Source organism: Stegostoma tigrinum, chromosome 17 (assembly GCF_030684315.1).
Source record: "Stegostoma tigrinum isolate sSteTig4 chromosome 17, sSteTig4.hap1, whole genome shotgun sequence".
In the NCBI taxonomy this organism is placed as follows: Eukaryota; Metazoa; Chordata; class Chondrichthyes; order Orectolobiformes; family Stegostomatidae; genus Stegostoma; species Stegostoma tigrinum.
This window is the reverse complement of record NC_081370.1, coordinates 60362500-60388504: the sequence shown is the minus strand read 5'-3', so window position 1 is coordinate 60388504 and position 26005 is coordinate 60362500. Positions and strand designations below refer to the sequence as shown.

Sequence of the window (26005 nt, the reverse complement as noted above, 5' to 3'; positions counted from 1 at the left end):
TTGATTAGAAGACCTGTTTTGAAAATGCTTTGTTTAAAAATTCAAGTCAGAGAATGTGGAGTGGGGACAGGTAGTGAGAAGTGAACGATGAATGGTTAGATTCATACAGGCTGTCCTGACTGGAGGAGGAGAAAGAACCAGATTTTGGAAGTCTGGACAAGAGTTTGCTGGACAATAGAGACTCAAAAACTGGATGGAATAGAGATATACATAACAAAATTAAAGGAACAAGAGACTGCAAAGTATGAGAAGAACTAGAGAAGATGAACAGAGGGTCAACACATCAGCTCCATTACCTAGTATGCTTACATCCTTTCACATTAAATATCCAGTTTTAGCTACGAATTTGAAAGTTTGTGCATTTCTTCACAGCTGGTGGGTGAGGATGGCAGGGTTATTTAGAGAGTGAAGTACTTTTGCAATGTCTGTGGTTTGAAAGAATTGCACATTCAGGTGGCCTGGCTGCAGAATGGAGGGAGGTAGACTGTTATTATGCCATTCATTCTTCTATGCTGCTGATTTGCAAGCCAAAGCAGCAAGGAAGAAGTGATAGCTGTGTACATGTTTCCTTCTGTTTTGTTGTAGTGGGCCCAGTGTTGTAGGGGCCCAGTTGAGAACTGGTACATGATTGAGGAAGTGGCAAGCCTAAAAAGAGAAGGAGAATCATTATTGTTTGCGAAAATGTGAAGGGTGCTGTGATGTCAAATCATTGATGAAGCAAACCATTTGGAATCTTCCCTGTCATTCACCAGTACATAGGCCTAGGAACAGTCACAGGCCATTCAGCCCCTTGAGCCTCCTTCCCACACCAAAGAACAATACAGCACAGCAAAAGGCTTTTCAGGCCACCGCAGTTATGCTGACACATGACACCTTTCTACATTAAAATCCTTTTGCCTCTCTGTAATCTGTCTCCTTTTATTCCCTGTCTATTCATGTATCTGTCAAGATGCCTCTTACACATTGCTATTGTATCTGCCTCCACTACCATCTCTAGCAGCAAAATCCAGGCATTTACCATCCTCTGTGTAAAAAAATAAAATCGGCCTCTCATCTCCTTCAAGATTTATCCCTTTTATCTTCAACCCACGTCCCCTGTAATTGACATTCCCACCCTGGGAAAAAGACTGTAACTAGAGAGGAATGCAAAGAGGTGAGGGAATTGCTGGCAAGGGAGACTATCACAGCTGCAATGAGGGAGGACATCTTGGAGGTCTTATCCTGTGAGGCCATATGTGTAGAAAGCTCAGGTATAGCAAGGATGTAATCACTTTGGGATTGTACTACAGATCTCCCAACAGCCAGTGCCTGAGAGAAGAACAGATAGGTGGACAGATTATGGAAAAATATTATTGTTGTGGGCCATTTTAACTTTGCTCATGTTGGCTGAGACTCATTCAGTGCCAGGACTTGGGTGGGCGAGAAATTGTTAGGTGTGCCCAGGACAGTTTTTTGAAAAGCATTAAGGTAGACAAGTCTCCAGAACCTCATGGGATCTATCCCAGAATAATGAGAGAGGAAATTGCTGGGGGGCCTTGTATGAAATCTTTGTATCCTGTTTAGTTACAGGAGATGTCCCAGAAGACTAGAGGACAGCCAACATTTTTCCTTTGTTTAAGAAGGGCAACAGGAATAATCCAGGATATTACAGACCAGTGAGCCTTAACGTCAGTGGTTGGGAAATTATTGGAGATGATTTTTAGGAATAGGATTTATTCACATTTGGAAAAATATGGACTTATTAGCGATAGGCAGTATGGCTTTTTGTAGGGTAGATTTTGTCTCACAAACTTACCTGAGTTCTTCAAGATAGTAGCGATGGTGACAAAGATAATTGATGGGGAACAGAGCAGTCAGTGATGTCTATGTGCACTTGCAGGGCCTTTGACAAGGAACCTTATGGTAGGCTGATACAAAAGGTGAAGTCAAGTGGGATCCATTGTGAGCTGGTAAGCTGGATGCAGAACTGGCTTAGCCACAGAAGACAGTAGTTGTGGAAGCGTGTTATTCAGATTGTAGGCCTGTGACTAGTGGTCTTTTGGAGGGATCAGTGAATCTTAGAATCCCTACAGTGCAGATAGAGGCCAATTGGCCCATTGAGTCTGCCCTCCAAAAAGCATCCCAACCAGACCCACCCTTTCCCCGTGACTCTGCATTTCCCATGGTGAACCCACCTTGCCTTCACAACCCTGAACACAATGGACAATTTAGCACAGCCAGTCAACCCAGTGCACACATCTTTTGGACTGTGGGAGGAAACCAGAGGACCCAGCTGAAATGCACACAGACATGGGGAGAATGCGCATACTCCACATAGGCAGTCATCCATGGCTGGAATTGAACTTACATCCTTGGCGCTGTCAGGCAGCAGTGCTAAACAGTGCACAATCATGCAGCCCTGTACTGGGACTTGTACTTGTCGCTTGTGATATTTATGTAAACGGTTTGGAGGAGAATGGAGGTGGTCTGATGCAAAGACTGGGAGGTGGTGAGGAGGTTTGGCAGAGGGTACAGCAGCATTTAGACTGAGGTAGGGAAATGGTAGGTGGAGTTTAGTCTGGACAAATGCAAGGTCGTGCATTTTGGAAGATGATGTGCTGAAGGGAAGTATATAGTAAATGGCAGTCCTCTTAGTAGCATCAATGCACAAAGGGATCTAGGTGTTCAGATCCACCATTCCCTGAAAGTGACTACACATGTGGGAAAGGTGATTAACAATGCAAATGGCATGCTTGCCTTCATTGATTGGGGCATAGAGTATAAAAAGTGACAAGCCATGTTGCGGCTGTATAGAACTTCATTTAGCATATTGTGTACAGTTCTGGTAGCTTTACTACTACAGCATGTGGACAATTTGGAGAGGGTACGGAGACAGTTTACCAGGGAGTAAACTTGCACCAGAAACATGATCACTGCCTCCTTTTCTATATCATTGTGCCCTCGAACGTTAACATAGTGTCACCATCTACCGTGCCATTCTCCTTTGTGAATACCAGTGCAAAGTACCTCCACCACTTCTCCTAACCTTTTAACCCACTGTTTAAAAGTCTGTCTATCTCCTCCGCAAATGTATTCAGTGTCCCAGCATCCAACATACTCTGAAGGAGTGAATTCCACAGACTCGCGACTCTTTGAGAGAAGTAATTTCTCCTCTCTCTGTATTAAATCTGCTACCTCTAATCCTAAAACTGGGACCTCTTGTTCTAGATTGTCCCACATGTAAAAGTTGTTTATTCATCATTCAATTCCATTACTTCGATGGGGGTTACAGATCATTTTTTGTTTATTTTTGTTCCCAGTTTCAGTTAATGGAGTTCTTCCAGATAATGGACAGTGTGATCTTCCAAACCCTCAGTGTGAGAATGAAAGGTGGAGTGTACCTGGGGATGGTTTAGTCAATGGTTTACAGCAGTTGGACAGTAACCTCTCCCGAGATGAACAATGCTCCTTTGAGCGCCTGTTAAACTTGGAAAACTATAAAGCACCAATTAGATTTGGTGATAAGAATAGAAGGACATTGAATCCCAGCTCACCAATCTGTAACAAAGAGAAGCGTTTTAACTGTGACTATTGTGAAAGGAAATTTTTTCGTAAAGAGCATTTAACGATGCACCTCCGCACACACACGGGTGAGAAGCCCTTTGCATGTGAAGAGTGCGGAAGGGCATTTGCAGAGAAGTGGAACCTCAAAGAGCATCGCCGCACCCACACTGGCATACGACCTTACCCTTGCCGTTTTTGTGGCAAAGCATTTTATCGCAGTTCCCATCTGAAGGTGCATGTCCGTCGTCACACTGGAGAGAAACCCTATAAATGTGACACTTGCCATCAAACATTTGTAGATTCGTCGTCTCTTCAGAAACACAGGCGGTTCCCTTCAGGTAAGGTGTTTAATTTAAAACATTATTTGACGTAAGACTGTAAGACGATAAGATGGAGGAGCAGAAGTAGGCCCTTCGGCCCATACTGTGTTCTGCCATTTAATGAGATCATGGCCTATCTGTTATCCTCAATTCCACTTTCCTATCTTTTCCCCATAAATGTGATTCCCCTTACTGATTCTGCCACTGCTAATGTTTCCGTGGAAGACATTTTAGAATGTTTGTTTTGAAACATAGCAATCATTGAGTGTAATTGTTATATTGCTACAAGTTGTTTGAAGGCCTGACAAGTTATTCAGTTTAAATGCAAAGATTTTGTTTGGTTTATTGATAAAAGGCAGTTTGAGGTTTGTTTTTGACCCAGCGATCGTTAGGATGCTGAGCTCACTGGGTCATTTCAGAAGGAATTTCAATCATGCAGGTCAGATTAGGATGGCTCACTTCATTGACCGTTATGTGAAGAAGTTGAATTTTATAATAATCTGCATGCTTTTTTGGTTAATTATCTTAGTCCATGTTGACTTCACTTTCAAAAATACACCTGTGCTGGAATTTGAGCTTTCGAAGTAACTTTTATGCTGGGGTCTCTGATTCTTTGTTCAGTCTGTTGACTGGAATATGAGAAGAGCCTGGCCAGTCCCTACAGTTTGGTCCTAGCTGCTTGACCAGTTACTCACCATAGGCTATCATTCGCAGTAGGTGGAAGAATCAAAAACTAAAACGAGAAAGAACAGAGTCTGCAGTTTTGTTTTCCTCTTCTGCTCTCCAGCTTCCACTTTACAGCTGCTCATGATTATTTAAATCAGATGCTAACTGTCGTGGGAAAACATAAGCACAGAATCATGTCACTTCTCTTGACAGTACAAGACATTGATTGGAATTCTGATCCTTGACACGTTGCTCCCAAGCATCAGAATACTAACCGTTTCATCCTGTGGCTAAATAAAAACTGAACGAACTGCGGATGCTGTAAATCAGGAACAAAAAGCTCAGCAGGTCTGGAAGCATCTGTGAAGAAAAAAAAACAGAGTTAAATGTTTCGCGTTTGGTGTCTGGTCCCGAAATGTTAACTCTGATGTTTTCTTCACAGATGCTGCCAGACCCGCTGAGTTTTGTCCAGCAGCTTCTGTCTTAGTTTCACCCAGTGGCTGGTTGTGTTGAGCTCTCACACTGTATAGGCCATGAGCTGACATCATTGTAAAAATATTTGCATTTATGTATCCTCTTTGATAGGGGCATAGAAAATAGGAGCAGAAGTAGGCCATTTGGCCCATTTAGATTTGTTGTACTATTCAATGTAATTCTGACTGATCTTCTAACTCAACATCATATCCCCACTCTATCTTTCCATATCCCCTGACATCTTAGGCTTCGAGAAATATGTTTCTCTTTCAAATATACTTAATGACTTGATCTCCACAGCCTTCTGTGGAAGACAGTTCCACGGGTGCATCACCATCTGAGTGAAGAAACGTCTGCTTGTCTCAGTCCAAAATGTGGAGATGCTGGTGTTGGACTCAGACAGACAAAATTGGAAGTCACACAACACCAGGTTATAGTCTAATAGGTTTATTTAAAATCGTGAGCTTTCATGGAACTGCTTCTTTGTCAGGTGTAGTGGAAAGAAACATACAGGCACGGCATTTATAGGTGGAAGGATAATAGCAAGATAACTTCAGATAATTAAGCATGTCAACAGATAATTACAAATGGTGTGAGTAGGGTGTCAACAGGCTGCCTCTCAAGAGTTCGAAATGGCCTACCCTGTGTCCTTAGACCATGACCCAGACCTGGGAAGAATGTCATCCCCGCATTCCAGTCAACCCAGCCCTTTTGGGATTGTGTACAATTCAGGGTGATCCCCTCGTGTTGTTCTGAAGTTGAGTGTATACAGGTCAAGTGACCCACTCTCTTGCTATCACAAGAATCGGAAATATTCACTGCACTCTCTCTATGGTAAGTATATATTTTCTTAGGTAAGGAAACCAAAACTGCACACAGTACTCCAGGCCTTAGGGTGCAACACAACCGACAGTATAGATTTGAAGCACAGTCCTTGTTGTAATATAGTGTATGTATTTTGATAACAAGGTGTGGAGCTGGATGAACACAGCAGGCCAAGCAGCATCTTAGGAGCAGGAAAGCTGATGTTTTGGGCCTAGACGATGATGAAGGGTCTAGGCCCGAAACATCAGCTTTCCTGCTCCTAAGATGCTGCTTGGCCTGCTGTGTACATCCAGCTCCACACCTTGTTTTCTCGGATTCTCCAGCATCAACAGTTCTATTATCTCTGATCTAAATTTTGATTGATGCTCTGATTAAAAGTTATTATTTCTCATTCCAGGGTACAAGGTTATTTAGGCTTTTGAAGTTTTTCAACAATCCTGTGTCATTGAGTCATACAGCATGGCAACAAACCGTTTGGTTTGACCAGTCCATGCCAACCATGTTCCCAAACTAAACTAGTCCCATCTGCCTGTGCTAGGCTCATATCAAACTGTACTGTGCATGAAACCGTACTGATAAGTTCAATTCCTGTTAAACTTAATTAACTTTGTGAGAGTCATCTGCTTATACCCTGCTTGTTGCTTCTAATGCATAACTTGCTTTTATCATTTCATTAGCTTGCTGGAAGGCTGACCAGATGGAATCAGCAACAACGCACCTTATTATGCCAATGAATGAACTCGGTCAAAATTATAATGCAGCTGCCACAGAAGATTTGCAATTTATCCAAGGCAATAACATGGAAAACAAAAGACTTTACAGAGGTAACACTGTAATTTTCAAACAAACCTATGGATATTAGTTATAGGAGGTTCCTGGTAATGTTTTCGAAGTCTTTTCATATAATGCTGGGGGTGAATCTTTGAAGTCAGGAAGGACACAAAATATTGACAAGGGCAAAAATGTTTTACTTGACTTTTCAGAAACAGTTTCACACATGAGTTGCTTGCTAAACCATTTCCGAGCGTAGTTAAGAGTAATCCACACTGCTGTGGGTCTGGAGTCACATGTAGGCCAGACCAGGTAAGAAGATGGCAGATTTAGAATAGAACACAATAGAATCCCTGCAGTGTGGAAACAGGCCCTTCGGTCCAACAAGTCCACACCAACCCTCACAGCACGCACCCAAACCCATTCCGCCATTACCCACCTAATCCACATATCCCTCAACACTCCGGGCAATTTAGCATGGCCAATCCACCTGGCCTGCACATCTTTGGACTGTGGGAGGAAACCCACGCAGACACATTCCCTTCCTGAAAGGACATTGTGAACCAGAATTTTTACAACAACTGGTGTGGTGGATGTTCAATTCGATCAACTCTCTTACGTGTCTGGACTAGATCCCTGCACTGATTTAAAGCTAGCTGAGTGACGTAATTTCGATGTAGTTTCATAGTCACCATCACGAGAGACCAGCTTTTGATTACAGATTTATTTATTAACTGAGTTTAAGTTCCACCAGATTCTGCAGTAGGATTTGAACTTGAGCCCCTAGAACATCAGTTGGATCTCATTTCGAAATCCAATAATATTACTAGTGCCACCATCCCAAGGAAAGTGATGCTTGCAATGCCAAGTACATCAAAAGAAATAAAGAGCTTATGTTATTCTAGCATTTCTCATGGCATCAGGACACCTCAAAACACTTAACTCAAATAGAGACATGAATAATGATCAGATGAAAGTAATGTTGAGGAGAGCACTTCTGACTTCCAAAATTTTGGACCCTTTTTAAAATATGTTCCTCATCGTGTGAACATAGAACACTACAGCACAGTACAGGTCCTTCAGCCCACGACCTCTTATCCTAATAAGATCAAACTACTCTGCATACCCTACAATTTACTATCCTCCATGCACCTATCCAAGAGTCGCTTAAGAGTCTCTAAAGTATCTGACTCCACGTCCACTGCTGGCAGCGCATTCCACACGCCCATCACTCTCTGTGTAAAGAACCTCCCTCTGACATCTCTCCTGTACCTTCCTCCAATCACCTTAAAATTACGCCCCCTCGTAATAGTCATTTCCGCCCTGGGAAAAAGGTCTCTGACTATCCACTCTATCTATGCCTCTCATCATCTTGTACACCTCTATCAAGTCACCTCTCATCCATCTTCACTCCAATGAGAAAAGCCCTAGCTCCCTCAACCTTTCCTCATAAGATCTGCCCTCCCAACCAGGCAGCATCCTGGTAAATCTCCTCTACGCCCTCTCTAAAGTTTCCACATCTTTCCTCTAATGAGGTGACCAGAACTGAACACAATATTCCAAGTGTGGTCCAACCAGGGTTTTATAGAGCTGCAGCATAACCTCGTGGCTCTTAAACACAATTCCTCTGCCAATGAAAGCCGATACACCTGCGATAGACAAAGGAGTTGCTAATGATAGGGCTGGGAGGGCGAGTGATTGTTAATGAGGACTGTTCGTGACTAATAACAGGTATGTGTAATGGCAGGATATGTGGTAACAAGGCCTGGTAAATGGGGTAGAGGGCTGGCACATGGGAGAGTTTAGACCCTAAAATTATTGAACCCGATTTTGAATCAGGAGGGCTGCAGGTTTCCCAGTGGAAAATTAGATGTGTTCCTCCAGCTTGTGTTGTGCTTCATTGGAACACTGCAGCAAGCCAGAGACAGGGATGTTGGTCAGGGAACAGGGTGGTGCATTATAGTGGCAGGCAATGCGTAGTTCACAGTCTTTTTTGCAGAACTGCTTTTGAAGTCACTCTTGTCACATTGTGCAAACATGGCAGATTATCTACTTGCCATCAGATCTTTCAGAGTCACACAATCAGGGCTTCCCAGACTCTGGGTCACAACCTCTCATCAGGGTCAACATGAAGAATTCTGGGGTTGCAAACTTTCAAAGAGCAAAGGCTGCACTGGAGCAAGTTCCAGCAGCTGCAAGGCTGCTTTAAGGCATGCAGCTTTGTAAAGAGTGGGATTCTCATAGGCCTGAATCGTGTCCTGAAAAAGCCAACAGGAAGCTTTTTGCTTTTTACTGGAGATTGAACAGCTGCCTCACCATCTCCAACTGGCCATGCTCTCAGATCCAGTTTCTCAACAACTTTCAAGCATTAAACTGGGGTTACAATGGGAAAATATTTGGGAAGCAATGGGCTCAGTCATAATTCAGTGGCATTGGTTGAGGAATAGATTTTGGCCAAGTCACTTGGAGACCTCTCTGGTTTTCTTCCTGATTGGTGCAGCAGGGTCTTATCCATTCTGCCAGACAAGCGCAACGTTGGCTTGATACTCCATTGGCAGCTGTGACTAATGTTTGAGCTTGGATTTTACTCTTTTTCAAACAAATAAGTAAGTAATAGCCCCTTAAAGGAATACTGTGACAAAACTGAACTCTGCAAATTAGCCTTAAAATTCAAATTAGACTGTCGTTCTGGCCGGGCTGATGCTCTTCAGCCTGTGCATATTTCTGGAGTTTGTCTTGAACCAGCTTTTAAACTACCTTTCAGTGAAACTGTATGACCTTTATGTGTGGTACAAGGGTCATCACTGCACTGAGGTGACTTCATCTTATTCTGCATTCACATTTGCATTGTGTGATGTCTTATCTACTTTCAAGCTGCATCAGAACCTTGTTTCTTTTGAAATTATTATAGGGTCGATCTGCACGCTTCCTGAAGTGGAGCCTATTGAAGCAGAGTACTTTGAGGATACAGGCTGCCATCACTCTGAGGATTTCACAGTACGTCCCAACTACAACGGCAGCTGTGCAGCAGGTGCTTTTTTAGGTCGAACTTTGTCACTGATGAATGACTGGTCGCTTAATGAGAAAAAAACTAGCGCTTCCTACTCTCCAGTGAATTGCATAAACTACAAAACTGATAACAAAGCCAACTCCTGTTTGAGACCTTTGAGTGTTGGTAAGACATTAAAGGAGGTTGCATCACTAAGCAATGACATTATTTCTGCTGGAAGGAATTGTTTTAAATGTGAATACTGTGGGAGGCGATTTTTGCGCAAAGCACAGTTAACAATGCACAGACGCACACACACTGGAGAGAAGCCATATGTGTGTGATGAATGTGGTCGAGGTTTTGCAGAAAAGTCTAACTTAAATGACCATCATCGAACTCACACAGGTGAACGCCCTTATGCATGTACTTTCTGTGTCAAAACATTTCACCGTAGTACGCACCTAAAAGTACATCTCCGCCGCCACACTGGAGAGAAGCCATACACATGTGAGGATTGCAAGAAAACATTTGTGGATTCTTCTTCCCTTCAGAAACACAGGCGATTTCCCTCAGGTAAGTGCCTCGCCTGGACTTGCATAGAAGTTTTTGATGAGGTACCTTGCAAACTGTTGCACCACACAGTATAGCCCTGTGACAATAGTGACAATCTGCTGCAGCAGTTTGAGAGTTGATCGGACTTAGACAGTTATCAGTGAATTCGGCGACTGATTACCAACTGTGTCTGTCCAGTTTGCTAATCTAGATAGTGGTGGTGGTGGAAAGGACGAATCTGCAAATTTCCAGATGATTTAAGGATAGCTGCAAGTGGGTTGGGAGAATTGTATTTAACTTAGAAAAGTCAAATGTCATGCACTGTATCTCTCAATAAGTACACTTGACAGGGAACAGAATTGAAGCCAATGAGAGAGGTGGACCCTGTTTCTGGCTGTGTGTAAGTCTGATAGTGTAAGAGGTAAGTACCTTCCAATACAAATCTGAGTCAATATGAACAACTGGGATAGCTCTAGTTGCTGGAGGCAGTCATAAATTAACAGACCAGCTTTCTTCCTGCTTTCCCACCTGGCTTTCCTGACTTGGCATGGTGATTGCATAGCTCATGGTGGGTGATGTGTATCAGTGTCCTGATGAATAAGATATTGCAATTAAGTACGGCAAACTGGACGAACTCGTAGGTCCTTTATCAGTCTTTCTTTGTAGTTCACAATTGGTTAGATCACATGGGATCCAAGGGGAGCTAGCCAATTGGATACAAAATTGGCTTGAAGGTAGGAGACAGGGTAGTCGAGGAGGTCTGTGACCAGTGGTGCATCACAAGGATAGGTACTGAGTTCCCTTGCTTTTAATCATTTATAGAAATGATTTGGATGTGAATACAGGAGGAGTGGTTAGTAAGTTTGCTGATGACACCAAAATTGCTTGTGTGGTGGGCAGTGAAGAAGCTAATCTCAGAGTGCAACGGGACCTTGATCAAATGGACCAATGGGCCAAGGAGTTGCAAATTGACTTTAATTCAGATAAATGTTAATGTGTTGTACTTTGCAATGACAGGATGGAGATATACATCCCTGAGCACCTTATGCAGAATTTTCGAATATAATGGTGGAAAACTGTGGATGAAATTCCAGGAAGTTCTCCACAGTGGATAAGACGGGCCTTTAAACACCTTTTAAATGGTTGATTGAGGCGAGGGAACAGTAATTTACATTGCACATTCTGGGGAAATAGTGAATGTCCTGAGGAACGTAATACTTTGGGTGTAATTGATAGAAGTTTCATTTTTTGATTTCTTTTGAAAGAAGCATCATTTTTAAGAGATTTTATCACATGCAGCTGTTGAACGCAGTAAATGTCAGAGGGGCAGAGTATTTTTGATGATCATTTCAGAATGAAAGAGAAAGTCTTTTGATCCCTCATGCTCAATCACAACATAATCATAACCCATGTCAATGGTTCATTTAAACATATCATAACGAGCGAGTTTTGAGAAGATTTGTAGCTCAGGTTGAGGTTCTGGATGTGAGTTTGCTCGCTGAGCTGGAAGGTTTGTTCCCAGACGTTTCGTCACCATTCTAGGTAACATCATCAGTGAGCCTCCGATGAAGCGCTGGTGTTATGTCCCGCTTTCTATTTATCTGTTTAGGTTTCCTTGGGTTGGTGATGTCATTTCCAGTTCTTTTTCACAGACGATGGTAGATGGTCTCCAAATCAACGTCTTTGAACTCCATCAACAAACACGAGCCTTCCAGCTCAGCGAGCAAATTCACATCCAGAATATCATAACGAGTGTTCTTTGTGCAAGTACGGTAAAGTCCCACTATTCACGTCTTCACTTACCCACAAAACCTTTCAGTTATATTGCTCCACAGTGACATATTAAACATTTGCTTCTCTATGGTTTTCAGAAAGATAGCAGAAAATTCAGAGAAAATGTGTTTTAACAAATATGTTTTGCAGCCAGCACCAAGGTGAGTAGGAGAATGTGTTGTGAAGAAAACATAAGGAGGTTGTAAACTGATAAAGTTAGGTTGAGTGAGTGGACAAAATGTGGCAGACAGGAGAAAATGTGGGAAAATGTGAAGTTGTTCACTTTGCCAGGAAGAATGTAAAAACAGAATATTAATTAAATGATTAAATCAGAGATAATGGAAACTGCAGATGCTGGAGAATCCAAGATAACAAAGTGTGCAGATGGATGAACACAGCAGGCCAAGCAGCATCTTAGGTGTTCCTCAGATGCTGCTTGGCCTGCTGTGTTCATCCATCTTCACACTTTATTAATTAAATGAAGAACTTTCTGCACAGAGAGTGGTTCATGTGTGGAATAAACTTCCAGAGAAAGTGGTGAATGCAGGTACATATACAATGTTTAAAAAACATATGGATAAGGACACAAATAGAAAAGATTTGAAGGGATATGGGCTAAGCACAGGCAGGTGAGACTGGTTTTAATTTGGGATTATGGTCAGCATAGACTGGTTGAACTGACCGATCTGTTTTTGTGCTGTTTTTGACTATGTGACTGAGCAACTACAGAATTCCACCGTGCAGAGGGATTTGTATGTTCTGATGCATGATTCACAAAAAATTTGTACACAGGTTCACCATCTATTTTAGAAGGCAAATGGACTCTAATTCTTTATTACAAGTGGAATTGAACATAAAGTAAGGGTGCTATGCTTCAGTTATACAGGCCATTGGATGAGACCACATCTCAAATACTGTGCCTTATTTTGGTTGCCTTATTTAAGGAAGGATGCAAATGTAACGGAGGTGATTCAGAGGAGGTTTACTGGATTAATACTGAAATGAGTGAGTTGTCTTATGAGGACAGGTTGGACAGACTGGGCTTGGTTCAAGTGGAATTTAGAGGAGTGAGGGGTAACTCGATTGAAGTGTATAAGATCCTGAATAGTCTGAGCAGGGTGGATGCGGAAAGGATGTTTTCTCTTCTGGGTCAGTCTAGAAATAGAGACACTTTTACAATTAATGGTTCACCGTTTTAGGACATAGATGAGAATGTTTTAATTTGAGGGTTTGCGACCCAGGAACACTTTGCCTCAGTTGGAGTTCGGGTCATTGAATATTAGTAGCAATTTGATTCCATTGCATAACAAAAATCTAAGCTTATTAGGAATGTATATGACATCTACAGCCCTTCCCTCATCTATCAACTTTATCACTTCCTCAAAGAATTCTATCAAGTTGGTAAGACATGATCTTCCCTGCACAAAACCATGCTGCCTATCACTAATAAGCCCATTTCTTCCAAATGTAAAAAGATCCTATCCCTCAGTATCTTCTCCAGCAGCTTCCCCACCACTGATGTCAGGCTCACCAGTCTATAATTACCTAGATTATCCCTGCTACCCTTCTTAAACAAGGGGACAACATGAGCAATTCTCCAGTCCTCCGGGATCTCAAGGATGCTGCAAAGATATCTGTGAAGGCCCCAGCTATTTCCCCTCTCGCTTTCCTCAGTAACCTGGGATAGGTCCCATCCAGACCTGGGGACTTGTCCACCCTAATGCCTTTTAGAATACCCAACACTCGCCCCCCCCCCCCCCCCCCCCACCCCGCTCCCTATGCTGACTTGACCTAGAGTAATCAAACATCTATCCCTAACCTCAACATCCATCATGTCCCTCTCCTTGGTGAATACCGACGCAAAGTAATAATTAAGAACCTCACTCATTTTCTCCGACTCCTCGCATAACTTCCCTCCTTTGTCCTTGAGCGGGCTGACCCTTTCTCTAGTTACCCTCTTGCTCCTTACATATGAATAAAAGGCTGAACAAATATATCAATTCACTCAAGTTCCCAGAGTGCAATTTTACCGCTCCCACTCAGTTCCGCTGCCGAAATGAAGAGCTTACCTCCCAGCAGCCCCCTGGTCCTCGCTCTCACTGCTCCTGCTGCTGCAGCAAAAAATGAATGAACTTTTATAAACCCACTTCTTTCAAAGGCCACCATTGATGAAAGCGCCAATGATTACAAGCCACAGCGGTGAGTGTTTGACAGCACAGATGAGTGAGCATCAGTAGAAAGCCCTGATAACCAAGCAAATGTCGGCACAGTGAGATCTGAATTGTATATCAGCAACACGAGTGCAAGGAATATTCCTCCAATAATCACATTCTTTAAATTCAATGGGAAACTTACGAAATAAATACTGACATTGTTCTTCATCTTAGGGAAGGGGAGATTGAACCCCTCTGATAATTAATATTGAAACATAAGTGCCCAATCTGTTGTGGTGGGAGTAGAAAACTCTTCTAATAATTAAACGCAAAACACCCAGAGAAACTCACCTGACCTTGCCTAATCAGTTAAACAGTTACGGAGAAGGAGAGAAGATCAAACATAAGAAGCAGGAGCAGGAGTAGGCCATCTGGCCCTCTGAGCCAGCTCCTTCATTCAGTAAGATCATAGCTGATCTTTACATAGCCTGAGATCCGCTTACTCCCCCTCTCGCCATAGCGCTTAATCCCTTTCATGAAATGGAGGTTAAATTAAAGAAAATTCCTGATAGTCACTTTATAAGTAATAAGCAACAATTTATTTTATTAACGCTAACAGTGAAGAAATTACAGAACTACTAACAAACTGAACAATTCCCCCCTATCTCCTAACTACTCCCTAACTGAACAAAATTCTACTGGAATGCTGTTCAAATAAGCACGAGTCCCACTTATATAAACCCTAGTTAATAAGACAGTAATAAACTAGAACTTAATCTGCCCAAGTTCACACAGACTGTGTCTTCTGGACCACTCTGCCTCCTCAGCCTTTCTTCTGCTGATCCCAAGTCACAAACATCTTGCTGACATGGATATTTTCTCTTTAATTTCCTCTGTGAGGACTCTGAGCTGGAAAGAATGCTGGGGTATCTTTGGTGTTTTTTATTTTAGAGAGCTTATTGATCTTTTCTTTGTGAGAGCCAAGTTTATTTCTCTAAGCACTGAAAAAAAAACACCATCTTTTAAAGGGATGTGCAGTGCTTTCCCCCATATTACACACACCAACTTCGCAACATTCAAGCTGTTCTTCTTGAAGTTAGCTCTACAAAGATTGAGGCAAAACGAGCTGGTCAGCTTGAATGCACTGGACACTGTCTAGATGGCCAAAAGCATTGCCCCACCAGTCCTCTGTTCCCTTAGTTCTCAAACAGCCAATGTCCCCGGGAAGCTGATGAAAACAGAATCACAGAATGGTCACAGTACAGGATGCCATTCAGCCCATTACAGCTGTGCCATCTCTCCAAAAGTGCCATTTCTTTACTACCACTCCTCCACCTTCTCCCTGTAAACTGTATATTCTTGCTTTTCAGGAAATAATCAATTTCCTTTTGAGTGCCTTGTTTTCTTCATAACCTTTAACCTGCAGCCTCTTGTATTCAATCCTCTACTGTTTGGAAAAGTTTCTCCCTGTGTACTCTGTCCAGCCCCCTCATGGTTTCATAGACTTCCATCAGATCTCCACTGTGGAAAACAGTCCCAGTTTCTTCAGCCTATTTGAGACTAAAGCTGTACTTAACCTGGAATTGTTTGCATGTGGTTTTTTGGCACTCACTTGAAAGCCTTCCTATCTTTCCTTAAGCACAGCACAATTCTCCAGTTAGGGCTAAACTAGATTTCTGCACAAATTTAACATCATCTCCTTGCTTTTGTACCCTGTGCCTCTATTTATTAATGAACCTAGGATGCAGTTCAAGAAGACAGATCGCTACCACCTTCTGAAGGGCAACTAGGGATGGACAATAGATGCTAGCCCAGCCAACGATGCCCATATCCAACGAGTGAATAAAGAAAAAGCGTATGCTTTACTAATTGCACTCTCAACCTGTTCTGCTACCTTCAGTACACTTTTCAAAGACTGTTTAAAACTTGGCATCGTTGACATAAATAATGAGTAGCTTGCTCCCAGTTGTCAAAATGCCAGCAACTTGTCCATCAAGCTTTAAGACCCACTATCTTCATGATGAGGCAGAGCAGTAACAGAGGAGAAGCCAATCCTGCCCTCCCAATCCCATTATTGTTTGGGGCAGGGCAGCTTGCCCTATCTGCTGAAAAATCTCAAGAATCAGCCTGTTTAGTCACCTGAAGACCACAGCAGAACCTCTTAACTTTGGGTCAACATCAAACCCGGATCGAGGCACTTATGCAATGATTCTAATGTAACTGTGAGTGAGCTTATTTGTTTTGCAGAAAGCTGATTACTGTATTTTGCAGCAGTACTGGGCAATAAATGTATCTTGGGCTGTGACTCAAAACTGGTGCCATTGGTTTGCCCACTTCATTGCATGAAGTATCTGGTATTGAATTCCATAAACTGCAATAGAACTGAATACGAGGCTTTACGTGTATGTGGTGTCATGCCCACCCAAATATGTTTTAATAAAAGAAAATCAACTCTGGCAATACAAACACCTAACAAACAAAAATGGAAAATGTAACTCTACCCAAGGGTATACTTCAAAATCGTGAACAATTGATATTAGGGTGGCACAGTGGCTCAGTGGTTAGCACTGCAGCCTCACAACGCCAGGGACCCGGGTTCGATTCCAGCCTCAGGTAACTGTCTGTGCGGAGTTTGCACATTCTCCCTGTGTCTGTGTGGGTTTCCTCCGGGTGCTCCGGTTTCCTCCCACAGTCCAAAGATATGCAGGCTAGGGTGGATCGGCCATGCTAAATTGTCCGTAGTGTTCAGGAGTGTGTGGGTTAAAGGGGGGTGGGGATTGGTCTGGGTGGGATGCTTCAAAGAGCAGTGTTGGCTTGTTGGGCCGAAGGGTCTGTTTCCACACTGTAGGGAATCTAATCTAATCTAATTTATTTACCTGAGGCAGCATTAGAGTTGATTGTATATTTGCAAAATTAACTGCAGTTCTTCAGAAGCTTTGGAATTAATGGGCACCAACTCTGATTCCTGAAATGGAAACTGTGGTTGCAACATGATGAATCATTTTTCTCTTTGTTTTCCTAGATTTATGCAGCACCCTCTGCAAGCAAAACCCCAAAAAGAACATGTGTTCCACAGATATTTCAGTGAACTGTAACTCTGTCCATACCTCGGATTTCAGTGGTTCTGAAGGAAAACCAGTTGCCAATACTCATACTCACATTAGCAATGGAGAGAAATTGGATTACACATTGATTTCAGAGAGTGGGAGATATGTAAAGAACAGTTTTGATGCACTATTGGATGAGCAGTTACTTACTCCTCAAACCGAAGTGGAGGGGAAACCCGCTACACATTCCAAACATTCTGTGAGCTATTTGCACTAAATATGTTGCTCACCATTTAAAATTAGACACCCCTGAAGACTGTGCAGTCAGACACAGCAAAATGTAACAGCAATGAGCATTGTTCTTCATACACAAACAAGTGACCTTACATCTGCACTTCCAGACAAGTGGACCAATTCCACCTGCAAAACTCCCCCTACAAGTAAGGGACTTGGTCGTGAATAATACCCTTCTATCATGGGCATTTATGTTGTAAACAGGATTCCGCAAAGTGACAGCAGCAAAACCAGCATTGCAAAAATCATTCCACAGTCCCTCCTGTTTCCTGATTTTATTACAACTGGCAATAAATTCAGAAGCCATTGCTTTTAATGAAGAGGTGTGTTCCATGTAATAGTTTATTTAAAACTTCATAACATTGTAAAACAGCTTTTTACTTACTACAGATAATAGATGAAGATTAACCAAAGAAAGACGCACACTACTGAATCACAATCCATCACACGACAACAGAAGAAAAATCTTGGCATGTAATTTCTCCAGTAACTTTACAGGAAATGTATTGAGAGTCAATCCCCATGGCTGATTTAATGGGTGAAATTTTTATTCATTTGAAATCCATCCATTTGCACAGAATTAGAATCAGGGCCCACATGTCAAATAGATAACAATGTTTTAGAAATAACTGTGTTCCAGACATGCACCTTTGTATATTTGCAGATTGTGCTTTTGTTTAAAGGAGGGCTTGCTTTCACAATTTCAGAATAAAAGAGGATATTCAATGTTCCTTCCTTTTGTTTCAGTTTATGCAATGCCTTTATCCATTCTAAATGTTGGAAATATAAATGCTGTTTTAAGTCAACAATGGGACTAGGATTACTAAATAAATCGAATCAGAGGAAGTTATGAGCAATTTTTTTTCTAAAGTTGTAATTTCTAAAAATAAGCAATTTATTAACTGCAGGACAGTCTGCAATTGAATGTTTGAAACAATGGGGAAAATTTTCTTATGCCTTGAATGCACATCGAAGCTGGGAGTTAGGATAAGAGAAAAATTGGTTGAGGAAGAATTTACTGTCACCTGCCTTCTCTTTCCCAGAAATTTTAAAAAAAGCATTTTTAAAAAGTGTGTTTTCTGTACAAGGGCATGTTTGCTTTGTGTTGTTTGCTTTTCTTAGATTCAATGTAATGAAGCAATCCAACAGCCTCTAAAATCTGAACTATTGTTGCTTGATGCCACCTTCTTCTGAATGCTGCAGAAGTGCAGCAAGTCATTTTACGGTCTGCGGAAATCTGGGGCAGAAACGTGGACAGGAATGCATACGAGGGCATTGAGGAAACTGTAACTGCTGAGACCTCTAATTAAAAACAGAAAATATGGAAGAATTCACACTAAGTATTAACCTATCATTATTATAGCCGGGGAGGGACCAGCTGTGTATTCCCAGTTTTCTGTTTTCACTGTAAATTTGCTACAGTTGATGCAAATTTTGCCTCCAAACTGTTTCCTTACTCACCAGTTGGAAAACTTCAATTTTGTAGCAGAAATCAGTTGATTTTGTCATTGGCTGAAAGCATAGCATTTAGAGTAAGTTAGCTAAATTCCTGACATATTCTGCAATCATATGTACCCTGCAGAGCTCCCACAAACATAGCAAGGAAAATCTTACTATCACATGAAACACAATGTAAATGTAGCACTGATGCATTGTGCTGTTTGTTTTTGTTATGAACAAGAATAATATTTCCCAGCGGTCCATCTGTGTTACTGCACATTGAGTGTCGATCTTGTTACTAAAACTTATTTGTGTTTAGGCAATGGAGGTCATTTAGCAAAGTTGGTGTTGAGACTTCCATTTGAAGTATACTTTAAATTTTACATTGAGGCTGAATGCAGACAGCATTAACTTAAAACTCAAAGCACTGGCCACCCAGTCATAGATTGCTGCATTTATTGGAGTAATAATGTTCTGGCTATTCATGTCCGATGCATTTTTTTAATAAAGAGTTACTACTTTTTATAATGTGGGACTTGATGTGGACACTACTGTTTTCAGGACATCCTTACCATTTATTAACCATTAACCTTCAGGGGCTGACCTAGAAGAAAATATATTCCCACCTAACTTCTGTGCAACTTCCACACTGTAAAAAGCTTGACTAACATTCACAATGAATATACACTTTACATAATGTGACACCTATAAGTGATGGTCCGCTGATTTTCCATCATTTAGTGGAGCCTTGTACTTAGCATTTTGTTCACAATACGATCTCCCGCTGGATCTTCAAAAGATTTTCCACACTGTTTTTCAGTTTTACTTCTTCTTTCTCCTTGAGTCGTTGTCTCAAGATTCCACATACTCCTGTTATTCCCAGGACACAAGGAAGACTGAGAAAGACATCGTTTGTGATATTGTGCTCATCCTGATGTATTAGAACAAATGTTACGTCTGTTACTGCTAAGATATCTATTTTTCTTAAATATATACATACACACTAAATGTTGCATTTTATTTGAAGTTAGAACTAATGATTACTAGTTAAATAAAATTGTAAAATGAGAAAAAAACAGAACAACATTCAGATATATGATCATTCCGATAGGAAATATTCCTCTCCCACTCTCAAGAGTTGAATAAACAACCTGTTGGCCAACACCATGATGTTTCAGGTATCAAGGCATCTATCTGTATGTCAGCAACTTTGTAGAGGTCAGTAATTGTGCAGTGTTGCAGCGTACTTACACACCAGTGGAAAAATACTGAATATGGTCCTGCAAAACCCAAGGGGTGGGCTTGCTTGAAGCATCACGTACAGGAGGATTAAAGAAAGAAAAACTTGCATTTATACAGTACACACCACAACCATCAAATGTCTCAAAGTAAATAGATGTGAAGCTGGAAAAGCATAGCAGGTCAGATAGCATCAAAGAGGCAAGAAAGTCAAAGTTTTAGGCTGAAACCCTTTGTCAGTACTGGGGGGGGGGGGGGGGGGGGGTGTGCCCACAAGTAAAGGGGGAGGCGGTGTGACTGGGGGTAGGATCAGTGAGTTGGCGATAGATATATGCAGGTAGTGGGTCACTGTGATTGATCAGTAGGAAGGATAGAGTGGATCGATCAGGGCAGGGAGGTTTGGAGGACTGGACGTGGGATGAGGCTGGGGGTGCAGAAATTTTGAAGTTGGTGAAGTCAGTATTTGAGGCCACTGGGCTGTAAGCTCCCAAGAGAAATATCAGGTATTGTTCCTCCAGTTTATGTTTGGCCTCAGTCTGACAGTGGGGGAGGCCAAGGATGGGAGGGGCAATTAAAATGGATGGCAACTGGAAGGTTGGGTTGGTTGGTGCGTGCAGAACGCAGATGCTCCGCAAACTGGTCCTAGAGTCTGCATTTGGTCTCCTGATATAGAGGAGACCACATTGAGAGCAACTGATACAGTAGATCAGGTCGGATGAAGTGCAGGTGAATCTCTGCCAGATCTGGAAGGACCTCTTGTGGTTTCAAGGAAAGGTCCTGGGTGTCGTGGAGAAGTTGGTGGGGAGCATAGAGCTGACGAGGGAGTTGCAGAATGAATGGTCCCTGTGGAAAACGGACAGGGGTAGGGAAAGGAAATATCTTTTTGGTGGTGGGGTCTGACTGTAGGTGGTGGAAATATCGGAGGCTGATGTGTTGGATTCAGAGTTTGGGGGTGGTATGTGAGGACTGAGGGGACTCCATCCTTAATGTTGGGGGGAGGAGGTTTGAGGGCAGAAGAAGTGTGGGAACTGGAGGAGATGTGGCTGAGGGCATCCTTAATTACAGAGGAGGGGCAATTCCAGTTGCTCAAGTAGGAGGATATCTGGGATGTTCTGGAGTAACATGGCTCATCCTGGGAGCAGATGTGGTGGAAGTGGAGGAATTGAGAGTATGAGAAAGTATTTTTGCAGGAGGGTGGGTGAGAGGAGGTATGTTCAACTATCTTCAAAGATGTGGAATCAGAATTCCAAAGACACCTAACCTTCAGTGAGAAAACAGTTCTGTTATCTCAGAGATTCTCCAGCATCTGCAATTCCCATTATCTCTGATACAGTTTTAACCTCACTGTGAAGCCTCTTCCAGGGATGCCTAACCTGAAGAAGTTACCATCCTCCCTCCGGACAAACCTCAGGGGATCTCTCCACCTATCTTCTCTTCAATCCACCTCCACCTCTCTCCCTATTTATTTCAGAACCCTTTCTCCCCCCCCCCCTCCCTTTTCTGATGGAGGGTCTAGGCCCAAAACGTCAGCTTTTGTGCTCCTAAGATGCTGCTTGGCCTGCTGTGTTCATCCAGCTCCACAGCTTGTTATCTTGGATTCTCCAGCATCTGCAGTTCCCATTATCTCTTCTTCTCTGGGTTAAATGGCCATCCCCTTATTTTCAAACAGTTCTAAATTCTCTAAGAGAAAAACATCGTCTTCACTTCTACCTGTCAGGATCCCTCTCAGGATCTTACTTGCTTCAATTAGTAAACTCCAGCAGATAAGTGCCTAGCCTATCCACCGTTCTTCATAAGATAACCCACCTCATACACTATATACCATACTCTCAAGTCTAGTCTCCCCAGTGACACGTATAGCTGAAACATAACCTCTTTACTTTTGTATCAGAGATAGCAGGAACTGCAGATGCTGGAGAATCCGAGATAACAAGCTGTAGCGCTGGATGAACACAGCAGGCCAAGCAGCCTTCATGCTCCTATGATGCTGCTTGGCCTGCTGTGTTCATCCATCTCTACACCTTGTTGTTATCTCCTTACTTTTGTATTCCTTTAAACACCTCACCTAAATTAACTCTTAAACTTAGAAATTCCTGGGAATGCAATTTTAATAGTTCATCTAAATTGTGTTACTTAATTAACATAGACTGTATAACTTCAACATTTGCTGAGACCATTTCAAAATGAACTCGAATGGACTCCTGAAATAATCAATTGCTCTGCACATGATGACCACAAGAGGGAACCAGTGTTCTCCTTAGACAGGCTATAATCTTTAAATTGAGTTCTGAGCCTAGTCATGCAGGAGATCACTGAACTGACAGAGGAGATTGTGTGTGTGATTTCCACTCCAAGTTAACAGGTAAGTGTACTATACTCTTGTCTAAGCAACCCAAGAGATATAAGATAAAGACTCATATGGCACTTAGCAAGATCACAGGAGAGTTCAGAATGATCTTGAGCCAATTTTTTGGTCAGTGTGGTAAGTGTCTCACCCTATTTGCACAGAATGGTCTCCACAAACAGCAATATGATCATGACTACAATCTCTTCTTGTGATGTTGATTCAGCCACAGAATAACTCCCTTGCTCTCCTCAGATCAATCTTCAATTGAAAGTCTCTGCTGAAGGATGGCATTACTGACAGTGTAGCACTCCCTCAGAACCATGCTGAGTGCTGCTGGCCTTGCTTTCAATACTTGATCCCTGGAGCAGAACTGAGCCCTACTCAGCGGAAAGGGTGGGGCAGCTGTTCCAAGCCCAGAAAGTTTCAACTTCGTACTGCAATCCAAAGCCAGCTGTCCAGCAGTTACTGACAGAGTGCAGTTAAGTATCAGAGGAAAGTTAAAGTGAATAGTCAGTGCCTTCCAGTATTTGGCCCACATGTACCAAGTGGTCATGGTACTAAAGAGATTTGCTATGGAAAGAAAGGGTTGGAGAGAGGAAGATAAATAATGGTGAGGTGATAGAAAAGGTGCATTTGGAGACAAATGAAGCTAATAGTTTAAGATCTTACATAAGAATGACAATCTATTGCTGTAACAGATAACGGGAGTGAAAAAAAAACCTCAGAGATCATGGGAACTGCAGATGCTGGAGAATCCGAGATAAAGTGTGAAGCTCCTAAGATGCTGCTTGACCTGCTGTGTTCATCCAACTCCACACTTTGTTATCTGAAATAAAACCTAACTACTTTGCTGATCCTGCAGGACATAGGAACAGGGTAGGCTAGTCAACCTCTCCTGCCTATTTTACCATTCCCATAGACCATAGGTGAACTGTAGCTCAACTCCTACCTTGGTTCATAGTGCAAAAACAAAAGAAATTTATTGGTCTCAGCTGAAAGCTCACAGCATCTAGTGGTTCGGCGGAGAGAATTGCAGGTTTCCATTCACCTTTGATAAAATGCTTCCCAATTTCTGGTTGACCGAGCTTTAATCCAAAACTGCACATTGAGGCACCAGTCTGGGGTATCTGTATATAAACTATCCTCGAGGTTATTTGCTCCTTATCTCTAAAGGAAGGCTCTTTAATTCCTTATGAACTGTGAAACTGTTATTTTCATCTGCACATTGTAGATTATCACATACAGCTCTCTAATGCAATGTCTCCTCTGCACATGATTGTTCTGGACTCGGGTCTTGTCTCTTACTAATGTCAGAATCTGGTACATCATAATTTACATGAATCTCTTTCCTGAATGACCTCACTGTCATTTTAAAATCAAATCCTACCATTCAAAATTCCCCGACCACATCAGAGGAAATATTTTCTCCATTCCTACCCTGTGTAATCCTGTTCATGTTACAAACACTTCAATGGAAGCCTCTCTCAAATTCTCCACACACCAGGTTACACAACTTGACTTGTGGTTTAGAGATAATGGGAACTGCAGATGCTGGAGATTCCAAGATAATAAAATGTGGGGCTGGATGAAGGGTCTAGGCCCGAAACGTCAGCTTTTGTGCTCCTGAGATGCTGCTTGGCCTGCTGTGTTCATCCAGCCCCACATTTTATTATCTTGACTTGTGGTTTAAGTTGGTTTTGTGAATCAAGGCCATATATATTCTCCCTGAAGGCAGTTATCCAAAACCGAATGCTCCATGTCAACATCATATTCCCACTCACTTCACCAACTCCCCACCCCTACACACCTTTAGCCTCTAGGAATCTATTTCATACGCATTATTGATCTTAATCCATCGATCTGTGAATTCTAATAGTCAGATAAGAAACAGCTCCAAAAGGTTGCAATATTTTGATTGTTAGGTTGCTAAATTCAATCCATCTGAGGAACAAGGGTGGACCTTGTTGCAAAGTTTGCGAAAGGTTGAAATGTTATTGAGCAGTCAGTTTTATTCAGTTGGACAGAGCCAGTCAGATGAGTAAGTTAGTAACTTCAAGGTGCTAATCAGTCAGGCACTTAGAAACAGGGAGATGAATCTGACCATAAAAGATACTGCTTTCCACTGGAAGATGCAGTCTTTGATTAAAAATGACTGAGACCACAAAGTGACCTTAAAGAGTCAATAACAGTTGACACCACATCGGAAGTGTCTCCCATGCTGGACATACAGGATAGACTTACAGGAGTCCAGGCAGTTCTCAAAAGATTGTTCAAAATCCCAAGAATATTGGGAGGATGTGGTTTATGAATCCCATGGGAAACCAAACTCAAAGTCCCGAGTAAGGAAGCCAAAGATGTCACTCAGAAAGGATGAAATGAGGCACGTTTGGGGTAGGATTGGGAGAAAATGAAAGATCACAGATATCAGACAGGAGATCTCAGAATTATACAGCACAGAAACAGACCCTTCGGTCCAACCAGTCTATGCCAAACATAATCCCAAACTAAACTAGTCCCACCTGCCTGCTCCTGGCCCATATCCCTGCAACCCTTTTCTATCCATCTACTTAAGCAAATGTCGTTTAAACGTTACAGTTATACCCACATCCACCACTTCCTCAGGAAGTTCATTCCACACACAAACCAACCTGAGTAAAAAAAAATTTGCCCTCATGACATGGTGTCTATTTCTTTCTCACTAATCCCTATCGTGGCTACAGCATAAATTTGGCAGATCATAACAAGCATCAAACACCAATTATAATTTTGTACCAATGTATTTAGACACAATATTTCATGTTTTGCTGTGAATAAGACACTAATGCAATATTTAGCAGCATGTAATCATAGAACATCTGGTACGTGCATGTATCCCACTTGGAGAAGATGCTGACCCAATACCACATGCCACAGGAAATTTGTACCAGTGTTTAATGGGAAAGCAGCTGATTAAAACCTACTTTTGCATTGATGGACACCAGGTGGATGGATCGGATATTTTTCAAAATTGCATTCACGATACTGGCCACACTTAAACCAATGGCCCAGGAGGTGTATCCTTTCAGCCTTATGACATCATGGGTGCTGTGATGGGAAGAAAAAAAAGAATAAATTTTAACTGAAATTCCACTGTCCACTAAAGTATCCTGAGCTCCCACATCACACTCCTATACTTTGGTTAAAGAATCAATTGCTTCAAGGCATTTTGTGTGTTTTATGTAAAAGGTGAAATGTCTACAAACCACAATACAAGAAAATAAGTCCTACTAAATAAGTATTCAGTGATTAGACAGAGTCTAAATCCAGGTTTAGCTCATAAGCAAAGCTCTTAGAACATAAAAACTTAAGGACTGGTAAAGGGATGGGCTGATTGGCCTTTTGAACAGTTCCATAACGTGTTGATTGGCTATATACAGCATAGTACCTATAGGGGATTTATTTTCCATAAGTCAATGGTGGTGAATTGGTTTCCAGATGTGGGAACTCATGACTCCATGGATTCTCACCCAGGGCACAGCATTTTAATGATCCCCATAAAAACCATACAGCAACAACAAGTGGCTATTTGGCCC

The 26005-nt window shown here is 42.1% G+C and overlaps 2 protein-coding genes across 8 annotated transcripts in view; one reads left to right on the top strand and one right to left on the bottom strand.

Moving 5' to 3' along the window:
- LOC125459523 (histone-lysine N-methyltransferase PRDM9-like) overlaps window positions 1–18135 on the top strand; it is a 40216-nt gene extending 22081 nt beyond the window's left edge. Inside the window, exons 9-12 of the mRNA XM_048546052.2 lie at window positions 3300–3881; window positions 6506–6652; window positions 9511–10161; window positions 17089–18135. Coding sequence (XP_048402009.2) covers window positions 3300–3881; window positions 6506–6652; window positions 9511–10161; window positions 17089–17390 — 1682 coding nt within the window. The 3' untranslated portion in view covers window positions 17391–18135. The remainder of the gene's footprint in view (window positions 1–3299; window positions 3882–6505; window positions 6653–9510; window positions 10162–17088) is intronic.
- Window positions 17596–26005, bottom strand: part of LOC125459326 (L-lactate dehydrogenase A chain-like) — a 28242-nt gene continuing 19832 nt past the window's right edge. For 5 of the 7 annotated variants that reach the window (XM_048545653.2, XM_048545654.1, XM_048545650.1 and 2 more), the window contains exons 7-8: window positions 25394–25517; window positions 17596–19778 (exon numbers count right to left, since the gene is read on the bottom strand). In XM_048545653.2, coding sequence (XP_048401610.1) covers window positions 19614–19778; window positions 25394–25517 — 289 coding nt within the window. In that variant the 3' untranslated portion in view covers window positions 17596–19613. The remainder of the gene's footprint in view (window positions 19779–25393; window positions 25518–26005) is intronic. The other 2 variants (XM_048545655.1, XM_048545656.1) reach the window with 2 other exon arrangements.